Raw genomic sequence first — 16990 nt, forward strand, 5'->3', positions numbered from 1 at the left:
GTAACCAAGATTTTACTAAGAAAAAAAACACTTTTTATCTTTATTTCCTAGTTTTACTTTTATTATCTTATTTGTTTTTTTATTATATAATTTATATGTAATGGTATATTTGGTAACTTTTGTCAAAATTACTTAACTAAAGTGGAAATTTTTTATTAAAATGGTTTGATTTAGTGCTAAGATTAAGATTTTGATTTAGATGCTTAAGACTTAAGCTCAGTTAAATCGAGTTGAAATGTGTTCTTGAAAATTTTTGACTTAACTTGGTATACAACCACCAGGTTGTAGTGTCTACATCCAGGTCATCTAAACCAGCTAAGCTAAAAAAAAATGAATTAATCGGATGAATCTGACAACGACGCTATTCTTCGGGGGTGGTGCGAAATTCCGGAGCTGTTCGCCGCCACCACCGCCGTTTCCTTCTCGATTCCGGTTAAACTCTCCATCATCAGTGGCAACCAAGGCAACTGGCACCGGTTTTACGGACGAAATTGCGCTCCACGCTTAGTCAGACCGCCAGTATCGTTGTGGCCGTTGCCTAAGGTGGCATTTGCGCGTCTGCTACACAAACGAAAAGTCACGTTGTTGTCGTAATGGAAAAAGCGTAAACTTTTTTTTGTGCAACTCGTACGCGAACTCGCATGTTAGAAAATGGCAATGGACTTTCAGAGTGCAATGGAAACGTTCGCTGAGGCCTGGGTCGCTGCTAATATTAAGGGGGCTCCGATTTCTGAGGTTGCTACTCAGGTATTTTATGTGTTTTCTTTAATGCTTTATTTCAAAAAATATATATTATGTTTTTTGTGAATTAAATATAATAGATTTTGGAATAATTTCGGCTGTCAAAATACTTAGAAGAACTTGGCTTTGATTACAGCCTTTAAATGATTGTTCAATTAATATTTTATTTATTCTTAAATAAATTTGATTAAGCTCTTAATGGAATAAAAATTTAGTCGCTATTTATTATACTTATAAGCCATAAATAATTACTTTATTTCTATATATGTAAATTTAAATTGTATTACAGGAATTAAAAAAAAAAATTATTTGGTAATTTAAATTTAAAACCTAAGTGATTAACCTAATATTGATAATTCTGGAATTCTGATAATAATTCTAAATAAAATATTTCAATATAAAATTTTCATTGAAATGATTGCATTTTTTTAATAAATTTTTCTTAATACTAAAAATAATTATGTAATTTCTTTAAAGGTTCTCACGCTATCTATCTTTAATGTAAGCGAATAAAAAAAATTCTAAATGAAAATTAGCTACAAGTTTTTGTTAAACTTTATAGCATAAATATTACAAATTTCTAAATAATTGGACGGTATACAGTTTTTTTTGTCGGTACCAAATAATGAAAATATGAATTTAATAATTTTCTTTTGAAACATGAGTTGGTGGACATGTTCATCTACAAATAGAAATTAATTAACGTAATTTTAAATTAAAATTAATATAATACTAATTAAAATTAAATGTGGGCTATGGATATTTTAAATCTAAATTTTAGGATTTATTTTAAATTTAAGCAACATGAACTTCAGCAAAAAATTAAGAAATAAATTTAAATTTAATTTTTAAGTTATCTATCATATATTTAATACGTTTTTTAACGCGGGAAAATTATTTTGAACCACATTAAAAATATGCGAAGATTAGCATCGTAATATTATACGCAAAAATTACTATTTAAAAACTTAATTAGGACATTTTCGAATTTGTTTCTAAAATTCAGAAAAAACTTATAAAAAGAATACTTTGAACTTATTTTTACTTGAACTGTATTTTTCTTTAAAAAAAATATTTTCTATTATTTATTAAGAATATTATTAATTTTTTTTTAATATTAGTGATATTTAAAAGAGTTATAATTAATATACTTATATTAATAAATTAATATATCGATTAATTATATGCCTCCTCATAAGAGTAAATTACATTAGCCAATAATCTCTATCACAACAAGTTATAAGTTTAAATAAATATATTATCATAACCGTTCAATCTTCCTAATATTGCAGTTGATGTCTGTCATATCCTCTAAGCCCTTATTTAGTATATTCTTATACATAGTATAAAATATTCATGGCGTCAAATTTAGAAGTACTGCTATAAAATTTTTCTTTTTCCAAATTTATTTACAATTTCTTTTTTGTTAATATATAGATCTGCCATGAGATGTTGGGATTTATATAAAAACACATACTAAATTTTAGATAAAAGAACTCGACAATATAAATAATTCTTGTGAAATCATCGGCCTTAAGATTCAGCACAAGAAAGAACAAATATTTTTTGCTTCCATCTATTGCCCCCCTGCTCTGATATAAACTTATTTATGGATAGTTTAGAAGACCTTTTAAATTTGTTAGTATCCTTTTATGATCATGTAATTCTCACAGCAGATGTGAATGTTAATTTGCTATAGCAGAGTTGATCAATAATTTTCACTTTACGTTTTTCATTTAATTTAAATCAATACATTACAGGCAACACTCAGATAAATAATTATACACAATCAACCATTCAACGCTCTTCTATAGATGTTTATCAAATAGTAAAATTTTTATGTATATTTTATAATCAGTGCCTGGTTTATAGTATTTTTGTTCTAATTATTAGGTAGGGGAAATGTACCTGGTATATAGAAGCTATAAGGGTCCTCATTATAACACGCTTGATGCATATTATTTGCCATAATATGATGATATTTATCAAATAAGAGATGTTAATATGAAATTAAAATTATTTAACTTTAATACTTACATTTTAAATTTATGTATGCTCCTATTATTCAGGAAAATACTATTGAAAGCAAATAAAGACTATGAATTACTCCAAATAACTTACCATTATTTGACGTAACTAGCCCATTAAAAATTGTAAATTCTATAAGAATAAAAGCAGTCGGTAAAGATAGAATTTCTAAGCATGATATTAAACTCTATATTCTATTTTCCAAAAAGCAGCTTTTAAACATAATTATAACATGATTGTTGTATCTTAGAAAACGTATATCCAAATATAAAATATATGGCAAATATTATATAATTCTATAGACATTAAGGATCTAAGACCAATTAGTATTTTATTCGCAATTTTAAAAATATGAAAAAAACACCTATCTAATCAATTAACCATTTTTTTTAAATCATTGAGCTTAATACCTAATTGTCAGTATGATTTTCGAAAAAATGTCAGTAAAGAAACAATATGCGTTAAACTTTTAGATTTTAATAAAGTTTTTGACACTTTTAGTCATGAAATACTTTTAGCCAAACTAACATACTTTCGGGTTATCTAAGGATGCAATAAGTTTTTTTAAATAGTATCTTAAAAACTAAGCGCATTGTGTTGGCTTAAAAATAAAATCTGGCAACAGCATCAAATCCAACTTTTTACCTATGAATGCAGGATTAGCACAGGGATCCATATTGGAGTCACTCCTTTTCTCTATATTTGTAGCAGATATGCACAGTATTCTTACACGAGTCAAAATACAGCAATACGCTGATATATCAGATATATCTGTCTTTTTCTCCGAGTGATTTTCAAATACTTCAACAAAATGTTAATGAGGAAATTAACATGATTAATCAATATGCACAAAATCATAACTTAAGACTTAATGCAAACAAATCATCAATTATTTGGTAACATTTCTTCATCCCTTTTGGTGATAATAAAAATAAAGTAACAGAATTATTTAAGACTTTTATTATTCATATAAATGTCAGCTAGTTGCCAGTAGTTACTAGAGCGAAAAACTTTTAAAAAATATTTGTTTATAATATTATTCTCTCACATCAAATTAACATTACTCAAAAACTTGGTTTAGCATACTTGCGTTAAAGAAAATCAAACTACTCAAAAAATATTTGCCTGTTCTCTTGTTTTATTAATTTTCTATTACTATGAATACCGCTTAATAGAATTTTCTTACAATATGTATCTTTAAATCTATTCAGAAATTGCAATTGATTTTGATTTCAGAAATCACATTACCCCACATTTAAATAACCGAATAATAATTCGACTTTATTAATGTCTATCAAATGTTATATTTTTTTGCTTGTATACACAGCACTCTTTTCATTTGATTACATAAATCAGCCAATTTCCTTTAAGGGTTTAAAAAAGCTCCTTATAATAAATTAATTTGTAATATATTTTTTATTTTTGTTGTTGCCAATATTCGCCTCCCTTATGTATATCTTAATTTTTTTTCTCAAATTGAAATTTACATTTAATTAGTATATTTTTACTGTATTCAATATTTCTTGCTCCACTTTGCGCCTCTTGCTGGACTTTAGGATGTTTCCTTTTTTTATAACTTACACTAATATATGTTAGAGTTATATTTAATTTAGTTTTATATGTTAACCTGATTCTATCATTTTAAATTTGAATTATACCTCTATACATACTTGATACAAGCTGGTATTCAAACGACTCTTGTGAATCGGCTATTTAATCACGAGATGGTACTACTTATTTGTCATATTTTTCCTATCACTATTATTATTGTGTTTTAACTAACTTAAACACGAGAAATTTAAAAGTTTTGAATTTGAATTTGCATGTGTAATTTCATAAGATGTTATTAATAAATCTTTTGGTTATATCATAAGGAATTTGTTTTAAATTGTCTACGAAAATACTTACTTGAAGTACATACTTTTTTGCATAAACAAATTTACGATAATTGATAATTTAGTTTGAACCAATCCAATTTAACTTCTTCTTATTCTAATATTATGAAGAAATTCAAAATTTGATAACCACAGTCCAAGGCTTTACAGAAGTCTAAAGACATCATTTATATAATTTGTACATATTTAATTAAGTTTTTTAATAAATTTCCATATTCATAAAATCCTTTAAGTCTTCATCAGGTACCGTTTCAGCTTTAAAAAAGAATGATTCGGGTTTTTTTTCGCAAAAGCCTTTTTTTCTAAAAACTTGGCATCTTTATCTCGGTATTTCTTGGTTATTTTTTATTTTCTTAATAGGGCATTTTTAGTAATTCTCTACATTTTCAACTTCACAATTGATTTTTAAAGCTCTCTGCTGTTGTCATTATATTAGTTCCTGTTACAAATTTCGTAAGTAATAATCTTATACTTTTTCATTATATCACCATGTTTCTGGAATTTAAAACATCAATGCCCTTTATTATTAATCATTTTTTTTAGTAAAAATCATATTTTTAATTTTGCTCATATATTTGAAATTTTTATTTATAACCATTTCTTATATTAATTATATAAACTGCTGGCCTTATAAGTTTTGGAATAGTTTCTCTTACTTTCGAATAGTTTTTAAGAATTTCTAAAAAAATCCTTGACTATCTTTAAGAGATTTTGTCACTTTTGATGCAAAACTTTATACTACTCCTAAACTCTTCACAATATATGGATTATGTTGTCTTACTAATATTTAACATGATACACTATTTATCTGCCTTTACATTGGCCAGCTTCTCTTACATCTTAAAGATATTGAATTCTTCTGATTAGTATCTGTATTTAATATCTGTTGGGAACTTTAACGCAATTTTATCTTTGGAATCAGTCAAAATATTGCAGATTATTCAGAGATTTTATTAAATTAAAAATTGCTTTTGTGCTTCATTTAATTTAGAAAAAATTTACGTAATTTTCATGAAATGTATAATGTGCATAATGCCAACTGTTTTTCTATGTTAATTACTTTTTCAGGATATATTAGGAATTTCTGAACATTTTTCTCACTATTAGGAATAGTCTCTATATATAAAATAATAACAAAGACCCATTTGCATTTCTAATAATTCAAACACGAATTTTTTCAAGGAAACATATATTGCAATTTATTTCTTCACCCTGTACTCATTGCAACAGTTCGTCTCCACAAATTTGTCTATATCTCCATAGAACATAATCTTGATTTTAGATTATCCGGGTCGGTTTACAATCCATCGTATAGATTTTTACCATAAAAAATAAATATGTATAAAATTATAAAATACAATTACAATAATTTAGTATTAAAATATTTCAATTTTAGGTATAAGTAAGGTAAATTTTATTCTTAAATATCTATAATAATCATTTCAATTAAAGTTTCTAATAAAATTTAAAATCCTTATCTAATACTAATATGATCCAATTTTGGTGCATTATGTGAAAGACTGATTTAGTTACGACATTTGTTTTTCTATGTTTATTTTGTGGGTTAATAATAAATTAAACCCGAAATTGAGATAGTCACAACTAAGATAAATAAATGCACCATAGTGAGCTTTTTATCGTTTTTTAGATTTTTATTTCACATTAAATTTATCCTTAATTGCATTTTATATATTTATAAAACCATTTAATAAATCCAATTTTTAGACTTCGAATATGGATAAAAATTATAAATCAGGTACCTTAATGCGGGACTTTCTTATCAGAAACAATTATTTATCGATATAAAAAATATAAGTATATTTTAGTCGGTAACTTCGATTAATCTCGGATAAACTACGTGTTTGTGGATCTCACTTATTTACTTTTGATAGCGGTATGAATTGAATCAACAAAAAGCTATAGACAAAGTACAAAGAAAATCAAATCTGAGAAAACACTCGAAATGCCGATTAAATGGATTATGATACTTCATAGCCATCATACCGAACGATATTTGCTTTGAGTATTACTGATATTTTAAGTGATAAATTTGTTATTATTTTTATTTAAAAAAAAACTGTTAAAGTTGTGCTTAATTATTATAGCAACCGTTAGTCAAAATTTTTTTTTGTATTCTTTTTTAATAGTTCTAAATATGTTCATGTCATGTATTGCAACATAATTTAATACCCAGCCCATTCAAACCAAATTTTGTTATTATAACTATCAAAATAATACACTATTTAGGCATGTTTGCATTTAAGCTAAAATTATAAAATATCAGGCGATTTTCATTGGGAGTTCTTGGAATAAAATGTGTGCTTTTGATTAGGTGTTAATTCATTTATTTTAAACACTAACAATAAATGTTTTACTTAAGCAACCTGTTAACCACTGATTTTAAAATATAAATATTCAAATTAGGTAACATTTATAAACAAAATTCAGTATTCAGGTTACTTTTGCATGTTCTCATGTAATGTAATTTTGTAAAAAAAATATTAATTTAGTGACTCTTGATTTATATTTTAAAGCCATTTTTAATTATTTAGTATTTTTTTGGCTTCTGAGTCTGTTGGCCCACGGTGGACGCCACTCATTCTTGTGTGTGGTCCTATACTAATTATTCGAAAGTATTGCAAGATATTTCAATTGAGTCAGGTTATTAATGAGTCAACTAGAATTACTATTAATTCAGCAACATTAATAGATCTGATCTTCTGCAATATTCAAAAATGTTAAATCTTCTGGAGTAAAACCTCTACAAATAGCTGATCATTTTGCGACTTATGTAGAACTAAACTTTTTAATTGAGCAGGTTCAAGCTAAAAGAGATATCTTCATAAGCCCCTGGGAGAACATTATTCATATTCAGAACATCGATGAAAAAATATATTATCTAAATACACTTATTATTAATTTATTTAATATTCATGCTCCTATTAAGACCTTGCAACCTTGATAACAAACATAAGTAGGCACCTTGGATAACAGAAAACATAAAGATTTGAAAAAGATTAAGAAACAATGCTTCAAAACGTTATAGAAATTCTAAATCATTAGAGCCCTGCTCTTATTATAAGCAACTAAGAAACTACACTACTTGTGCAATAAGATCCATCTCCAACTCTACTTCTAAAGAAAAGTGGGCTGAGCTAAAAACCGGGCAATAAAAAAACTATTTCTCCTGAGTTGATTAAGGATTTAAATAGCATTAATTAATTTTTTATAAATTCATCTCAGCCTACTTATCCGCTAGATAATGATCTAATTGACTTTATAGGACAAATACTAAACCAGGCATTACGAATACTCTCCGTTTTGAATAGAGTGTGGTGACTTCAACTGGAATAAATTCAGTTAAAACTAATCAAAATTTATCTCGCAAAATTCCTGAGACCCGTCAATTTTTGTTTATTTTTTTTCACATTTCAAGATAGTTTTTTTCACTTTTTTTAAACTCTCATTGAAAAGAGCCCTTTTTCTTGATTAAATTGCCCTATTTACTTTTGTGATTATATAAAGGAGAAATACGAAAAAAAAACCATTAAATTATTAAATTTTTTTTATTTATTTGCTATACTAAAATTTGATTAGTTTTAACTGAATTTATTCCAGTTAAAGTCACCACACTGTATACTACTCCTGAAGAAGCTGAAAAAATAATATTTAATTTTAAGAGCAGGGCGTTGGGATGGGACCAAATTAATTCTACCTTCTTACAACTGGGCTGTCCGCATATTATTCTATATACCCACATCATAAATGTTTGCTTTGAAGTCAATTACTTCTCTTAAGCTTGGAAATATGCACATATTATACACTACCAAAAATCAATAAGCCCATTGATATGAGTCATCTACGTTCTGTTCGCATACTTCCATCTTTATCGAAAATTTATGAGAACGCTTTAGAAAGGCAAATAAGAGGTTTTTGTTGACAAATATAATATCCTTCCTTGCAGGCAGTCCGAGGTTCGCCCTGGATATTATTGCTCAATTGCAATGCTAGATGTTACAGATGCCTTGATTAAAGCAGTAGATGGTCAAGTTAGTGTTCTAATTCTCCTCGATTACACTAAATGACTAAAGCATTTGATATGCTAAATCACTTTATTCTAGCAATATTATACTATGTCGGGTTTGGTGACTGCTAAAAGACTTATACAATCTTATTTGACAAGTAGGTCTCAACAAATTCTTTACCAGGATAAAATATCTGATTCTCTCTTGGTTCAAGCAGGTATTCCTCAGGGAAGAATCCTAGGTCCCCTGTTGTATACCATTTAAACCTCACGTCTCATAGAGTCTCTACAGTTCTGTTCAAGTCATCTATATGCCGATGACACGATTATTCTTTTTACTTGAGTGAACTTGAACCGCCATGGATCGTATTAAATAAAATCTTCGAAGTATATTTCAAATCTCTTTTAAACATCAATTGAAAACAAATGCATATAGACAACACTCGAATTCCCATAGTCTGGGTTTCATGCTTAAAGTCTGGGTTTTATTATTTACCTAAAACTGAAAAAGGAATATTTGTTACTCTCAGACGCATATACATCAATCGCCACTTTTTACAAAAATATATCAAATTATTGCTTTGTGAATCCCTGTTATTGAGTCCTTGGATTTATGGTTCTTGTTTGGATGGTTTTGAGTCACGTAGAGTTCAAAGAGTACAGAATTCGTGTCTACGGCTAATCTGTGGGGTTCGTCGTCATCAACATATTTCACTATATCTCCATTCACATTCAAAATAAAACGTGAAAAGACCCTGTTTACTGAACAATTCGTTTGATCCAATAAATTCAAGTATCTCGGCTATTAAATTTTTTAAAAATCCAGGGCGGAACATTTGCTTGCGCAAATTTAAAACCTAGATATTACCATTAAAAGTATATTTTATCTTGTATGTCTGTCAGATATCCTATTATGTCTTTTTGCAATTTTTTATTGTCTTTAAATCAATACCTAGTTAGAAGTTTTAATATAGATTAAAATAATTAAATTAATTCAGACTTACATGGTTACCGTGGAAATAGTTAAATTCTACATGTTTTAATATTGATAATTACTGTCATATCTGTTATATATTATTATCGTTTACCATGGCTTAGTTCTTAACTCGTCCAACCAAATAGTTAATGCATTCCCAGATTATTTTAGTGGTATTTGCAACTTCATTAAATTCAACAACTTATACAGTAGATCGAACTAATTTCACTGATCATCTATTATATATGTGTAATAATGTACCTGTTAATTATTTTAGACAAGAAACCTTCTTTCTTGCTGTATAGCTGTGCTCATATATGGTAGAAGCCGTTATATTTTTTATTTAATCTATCTTTTGCGTCAAATAGTTTTTCAGGTATTTGGAAGACGGCCAACGTTTTTCTAGTTTTCGTGAGTGGTTGAGAACCACTGCCGAATATCAGTCCTGGGATTTTTTTTTAGAGGAATTGATGTTTATGACAAACTTAAGTTTAAGTATAGGATCTAATGCTTTCTAAACACATGTTTTATTTTCCCACAAAAGATCTACCCAAAGCAACTCGATTTGTCTTATGCAAAAAGCTTAATCTATTAAATGAAAATATCAGCTTGAGGTAACTTATACAGATTTTTCAAAGGCCTTTGATAGATTGAAATATGGTAGTATTACATAAAAATATTTATTTTGTTAAACTTTTAATGAATATATTATTATTTTAAACTCTTCTTTAAAAGATCTTTGGATTTGTACTTCTTCATTTACTGATATATCCAGTTTGTTATACTAAAATTTGACCATTTTGTCTTGTTGCTTGTTTGTAGTTTTTTTTTGTTTTATTTTGGGCTTTTTCCTCTTGGACAATAAATAAATAAATAAATAGAAGTGACATTCGACATAATCAGGTTCTTACAATTTGACAAAGGAGAAGAGGCAGAACATTGATATTCTTAACATATTTTTTCTCTTTCCAAAAGTTCAAATTAACTTTTCAAGGATTCAAGGAACAAACTGTATCCAAATCTATCTTATTAAATCCAATAGTTCATTTTATAAGTATTTTTTTTTACTTTTTAATCAACATTTAACGTAAAGTCAATTTACGTTTTGTAAGTTGGATCACTTGATTACGGGGTTATTTGATTTTAGGCTGTTTTGTAAATTAAGAGTCTTACATAAAAATATCGACTTCTCCTTAATATAAAAAACTGGCATCAAAATAATTGTAACACCACATAAGTATAATAAATTTGATCTTAAAAAAACATACAAAATTTAATATGTTTGTAAATATACATAATAAATTTCACTGAATTTCTGGATATATTTTTCATTGGTGAAAAACACATATTTTATCAAAAAATATAGTTAAGTAAATCCGCGTAACAGTAAAATCATCTACTTGCTTTTGGTATATTTTTGGAAATTTTTCAAATATATTTTATTATCTCATTAAATTAAAAAAATAAATATTACTTTATAAAACGCGTAATATTATTTCGGTTATTGAATAACTGTAATTTGAGTATTTTACTATATTCCTCTGTCAAACTTCTAATAAATAGGACCGCACGTGCTGAAGTAATTTTTAAAGATATTTTTAAATCAAGTTTCTTACTAGTTTGTATACAATTTATGACTAAAAATATACAGGGTGCGGATACTATTTAATACTATTATAAAACAACGGGTTTTCATAGCATACTAAACGCGCATATATATTAACTTGTGCAAAAAAATACAATAATCCTTTTTACTAAATTTAATAAAAAACATTTATTGTAACACAGATTTTCTTAATTTTTTTTTATATTTGTTAAAAGTTTAGCATACAAGTATATACAAATTTTGAATAATACTCCCCTTTATTTGTTGACACAATAAAGGCGTTCAAATATTAAAGTTATTATTATTAACTGACTTTCATTCAGTGTTATTAAAAAATATATTTTTAGATATGAAAACGCGAACTATGACATTTAATTTTTTTACTGAATCTTATAACATAATAATTATGAAAAAGCTCCAAGCAATTAAACAAACAAGATCTTAAAATGCTTTTAGGAATTAAAAAGTAATAAATTACCTAATATTAAAAAAAAGATTTTTTTAAAAAAGTTAATTATATGAATTAGTGTAGGACAATTGCACTATTTTTTTATGGATGCATGTAAATGGTTTTTTTATTGTTTTTATTTTATTGATCTAATCTTAAAGAAACATTTTCTTTTTATTCTCGAGTTTATAACTAAAAGTGTGTGTTAAATGTAGGAATATTCCACCAACCTCTTCCAAACACTTTTTCAACAACAAAATGCTTATAACGACGAACATGGGTACAAAGAACTTTTACTTTAAAAGTTAATTCTTAAGATTTTAGTGAATAGATTTTTCAGTAGTTAACACTTATTTTTGCTTAAAAAATATATCTTTCACGTCAAGTCATTGCGATTGCACATGTTCAAAAATTCACGCATAAAAATGTAATAATCGTAATTATTTTGATTTAAAAATCAGTATTACGAGTTAAACGAGCTTATTAAATATAACATGCTTATTTTTTAAATATTAAAATAAATAATGGAAATATATTTAAGAAAAAAATTATTATATATAATCAGAGGTGCAATTAAGTTGATTTTTATTACTAATAACTCATAAGTTTAAAATACATGTTATAGTTCACTCAAATTTATACCGTTGATCTTTTGACCGCAATAAAACCCTAATTATTTGTTGGGCCATGAAAAGACCCAAAATTATCATATCTGTGGTCAGAGCCGACTTAGAAATTTAATATTTACCTGTATTGCAATATAGGTACATACAATTAATATAGGCAAAAAATTTAAATATGTGTTTCTATTTATATCTAAGTTTAGTCCGAATTTAAACCTACCTTTACGTCTGTAAGTACTTATTTAGGGTCTAATATAAATAAGAAGAAATTGAGTGTGATAATTCAGTTTTATTAAGATCTATTAGGAGGGCTCTTTTCAATGAGAGTTTAAAAAAAGTGGCTTTCCATTTGAAAAAAAAAAGTTGGGGTTAATTTGGATCCCCCCTGTAGGTGAAGAAATACAAAAACTATCTTGAAATGTGAAAAAAAATAATCAAAAATCGACGGGTCTCAGGAATTTTGCGAAATAAATTTTGATTAGTTTTAACTGAATTTATTCCAGTTAAAGTCACCACACTGTATATTTAACGGCTATGAGATAATATAGGGATCAGAGGGTGGCTTCGTTCCAAATTATCTACTACTTTCAGCTACAAATGTAGCAGATTCTTTCCTGGATTACCACCAAGGCACAACTTTTTGAAAATTGGTTTGAATATCGGCTTTTTAAAAATATTCCAAAAAATATTGATATGGTTATGGATAATGCTAGTTTCCATAGTCGCCAAGAAGTAAAGTTACCTTGTTTTAAAAGTACTAAAGCAGAAATTCAAAGGGCAATAGCATATATTCTAAAGAGATTTAAAAAAATGAAAGCTTTTAGAAGTACCAGCATCTTTTAAAATAAATAATGAATATTTGTTTGATAAACTCACAATGGAAAATGGACATACAGTGTTGCATCTACCTCTATTTATTGCGTTTTTAATCCCATTGAACTTGAGCTTAAGTAAAATCGAATATTCAAAGAAATAATACTTCTTCAACATTAAATGCATCTGTAGTAGAATTAATAAAAATTTTAGAACCTAATATTACAACCGGTAGTTGGAAAAACTCCATATAACATGTTTTAAAAGTAGAAAATTCTTACTCGTCTATAAATACCAATATTCAGCCCTTAATAATAAGCTTAGACAATAATAGTGACAGTGAAACAGAATTAAATTTAGAGTAAGGTAGAATAAGGTATAAAACAGTGTTGGAATTTATATCAAAAAGTTGTATTTTGTATTCTATATTATGCATCTGTTTTATTTTATTTACTCTTACATACTTATTATTTAAAAAAATAATTATTATTTAAATATCTTGTCACTTTTCCTTACCTTGAAGTAATATTATTAAAATAATATTATATAAATTTGTGTACTTTTTTTATATAAAATAAAATACGATTATTAATTTAATTAGTAAGTTTCATTTAGATTCATTTTCAAGCCCACCCTGTTCCCTTTATAATCTGTTAAAAAGCTTGGACTTTACACAATGGGGATTAATGAGTATAATTGATTTATGGTAGTAGGAGTACATCAAATTTTAGTAATTTTCTCTTATATATTTTATAAAATCTGTCCTTAAATTTGAGCCGCACTGTACAATATTTCACTCATCAGGAGTAATGAGAACTTGGTTACACTTAAACTTTGTTTTTAAGTATTTTTCTACAGAAACCAATAATTGACTTAACCATGGAAATATAGCACAGATTTAGTATAATATACGATCATTACCTTACAAGTTTCCTTGACGCAATTTAATAAAATAGTTTATTAAAGGGTAATTAATACCCTATTTTCCATTTAAACTTCTGTAAATATTGCTAATTGCTTCCAAGTAAACAAGAAGTGTAAAAAAAACCGATGGGTAATTTTCTCATAAGTAGCATGATATATAGATGCGAAAAATCGATCATATAAACATAATATATAAGTGTAAAGTACCTGAATCTATTAAGGTTTAAAGTTTAAGCTGTTTTTTAAACCTTGAATGATTATGCCGTCAGTTCTATTTCATACTAATTGATGGTAATAATAATTATGCTATACGCTACTAAGAGTTTAATTAAGTATTTTAAACCTATATATGCATCTAAATACTTTGTAAATAGGCTGATATAAATTTTAATTACCGCTAATAAAAATAAATATTATAATTCATAAACTGAACTAAATTAATAAGAAACAATATTTTAGTTTCAAATTACTGTTTTTCGTAAAATATATTTTTAATCTGTTTTTATCTTTTTAAAAAAGTTTTTAGTATTGCTATAAGGATTTTACAAGCAAGTTCATTTTCTTTGAAAGTGTAGGAACGAAAATATTTTTTACTATTTTGAAAAACAAAGATAACGCAATATTTTAAAAAATGGTTAGTGATTCTATTTCATAACCCTGTTTTTAGCTTTTTAATTTTTTTTTAAAGAGACCTTAAGTCATATGGTTTTTTTGAAATCACTTTTAATTGAAATTAAAAAAAAAATTTTAGAATATTTAGGAACAAAAAAACATTTGCCAGTTTCAATAAAATTGTAAATAATTTAAATGCAACTATATTTATATAAAGGAACAACAAATATTGTTAAAAATGAGTGGTACTTCTAATTTTTAACCAAACTTTTATTATAGGAATAACCGTGTTCATACCATCCTAAAAACTCAAAATCCGTTTCAGTCAAAAGGCGCTTCTTCTTTATATTTAACATTATTAAAATTTGTTTTAATTTTTAAAATTGTTTATAAAACCCTTACATAATCACATTGTATTGTATTGCCGTATTAATTCCTAAATCCGACAAAACAATTACCTGTACTTTAAAATTAGACCCTTATAAAAAACAGAGTAATACGGTTTCAATCAAAGAACGTCTATTACTAATTTCTTGTTATATAAACACAATAGACAATCTGTCGTGCAATGGAAGCCGTAGACTGACTCTATTTATGCAGACTTATCTAAAGCATTTGACAGAGTCAATGTCAAATATGTCACCAGTAATATCAGAAATATTGATTTATCATATATCATATTATATTTTTTGTTTAATTTTAAAGAAATTCAACTATAGATTTCTCCTACTTCCATTAACTCCCTAAAAATTTATTTTTATCATGATTAGTTTTTTTTGTGATTTAATTAAGAATTGCTTAATTAGAGATTCTGAAAATTAGACTGGTAAATTTGGGACTATAAAAAACCTTTTAAGTTATTTAACTACGTGTATAAAAATAAGGAATAATTACATTAAAATTAACTACTTACAAGCGTTTGAAATATAAAATGATGCGGGAAAAATTATTTTTATTATCCAATTTCATGTTAAACGTGTTGCATTAAGGAAATCATCTGGTAATATTTTGTCACCTTTTTACATGAATTTTTTATCAACTTTAACAGGTTTCGATAATTCATTAAGAGCTACTTGCATGTTTTGTTAACGAGAAAATACGTTGTGTTTTTTTAATTTAGGGTAAGAATAACGATATTCGTCTACAGGTGGTATACGATCATTAGGGTACCCCGGACGTTATTTTACAGCTGAGTAATTTGGGAACTGATATGGATAAAATTGTCGTAACATACCATGTATATAATGGTTTTTTTTCTTGTTCGCACATTTTATTTACTATAGATATTACGTAGGTAATAAATAAATGTAGTGTTCGTAACTGACTGAATGGTAACTTATTATAACTCAGGAATAAAAAGAACCTATATTAAATTGATGCCCAACAAAGACATATTACTTTTTTCCAGGTAGCATCCACCTGTGTATATGAAAGAACATTTTACCTAAGTAGACGTTTTTAGAATAGGCGCTTTCTCTGTAAAATAGCAATAATAACATTGTCCGTTTACGAGAAAAATTCGCATCCTAGAAACTTCACTTAGAACTCTGGAATCCCGAGAAAACCATATTTTCTTTTTAATTCTGGTTTTTTCATTTGGGTTTTAAATTCATTGACTATCCCTTATTTTTAAATAGGCTAATATTATAAGGAGATTTATTCCTAACAAAAGGAAAAAAAAAATCATTTAAATCATAGATGGCAAGGAAGGTAACATAATATAGGGATAATATTCTGTATATCACAATATATTGCCTGACATTTGCCATTTATCAATCTTATTATTGTTATTAAAGGAAAATACTTAGTATGTTATAGATTTTTGGGATAGTTTTCTTAGATATATTAGCTTCTGCAGTAGTATCTTGTATTGTTTTTAACATTTTAGGACATTTTAATTATACTGTCAACATTCTTTTTAGAAATAGTTTATTTTTCATTCAACTGAATAATTATGATATTATTAAAAATTTCTTTTATTATATAAAAATTATCAGTTTATCCGAAGAAATTCTTCTTTAAAAATATGCAATGTAAACTTTAATTACATATTTCCATAATTTTAATCCATGGCTGACAATAATTTCTCATTTGTTTTCAGCCAATTTTACGAAACAATGAATTAGCTATTCATTGTATACCATCCGCATATTATAATGATATTTTTTAATAACCCCATTTATTTTGGACCGATTCAACAATTTGAATGTTGCCTATTTCATATCTGTTTGTAGCAAATTTTTTAATTGCCCTTTTTGTGAGCCCATATTGAGTCATTAGTTACTATTTTTTTTGGATGC

The 16990-nt window shown here is 26.5% G+C and overlaps 1 protein-coding gene across 2 annotated transcripts in view; it reads left to right on the top strand.

Moving 5' to 3' along the window:
* Positions 1–463: 463 nt before the first annotated feature.
* LOC126748754 (homeobox protein dve-1) overlaps positions 464–16990 on the top strand; it is a 229142-nt gene continuing 212615 nt past the window's right edge. For both annotated transcript variants that reach the window (XR_007664809.1, XM_050458186.1), the window contains exon 1: positions 464–747. Coding sequence is in view for 1 of the 2 variants with exons in the window: in XM_050458186.1 (XP_050314143.1) it covers positions 652–747 (96 nt within the window). In the remaining variant the exon portion in view is untranslated. The remainder of the gene's footprint in view (positions 748–16990) is intronic.

The sequence above is a fragment of the Anthonomus grandis genome, chromosome 22, assembly GCF_022605725.1.
Source record: "Anthonomus grandis grandis chromosome 22, icAntGran1.3, whole genome shotgun sequence".
Taxonomy (NCBI): Eukaryota; Metazoa; Arthropoda; class Insecta; order Coleoptera; family Curculionidae; genus Anthonomus; species Anthonomus grandis.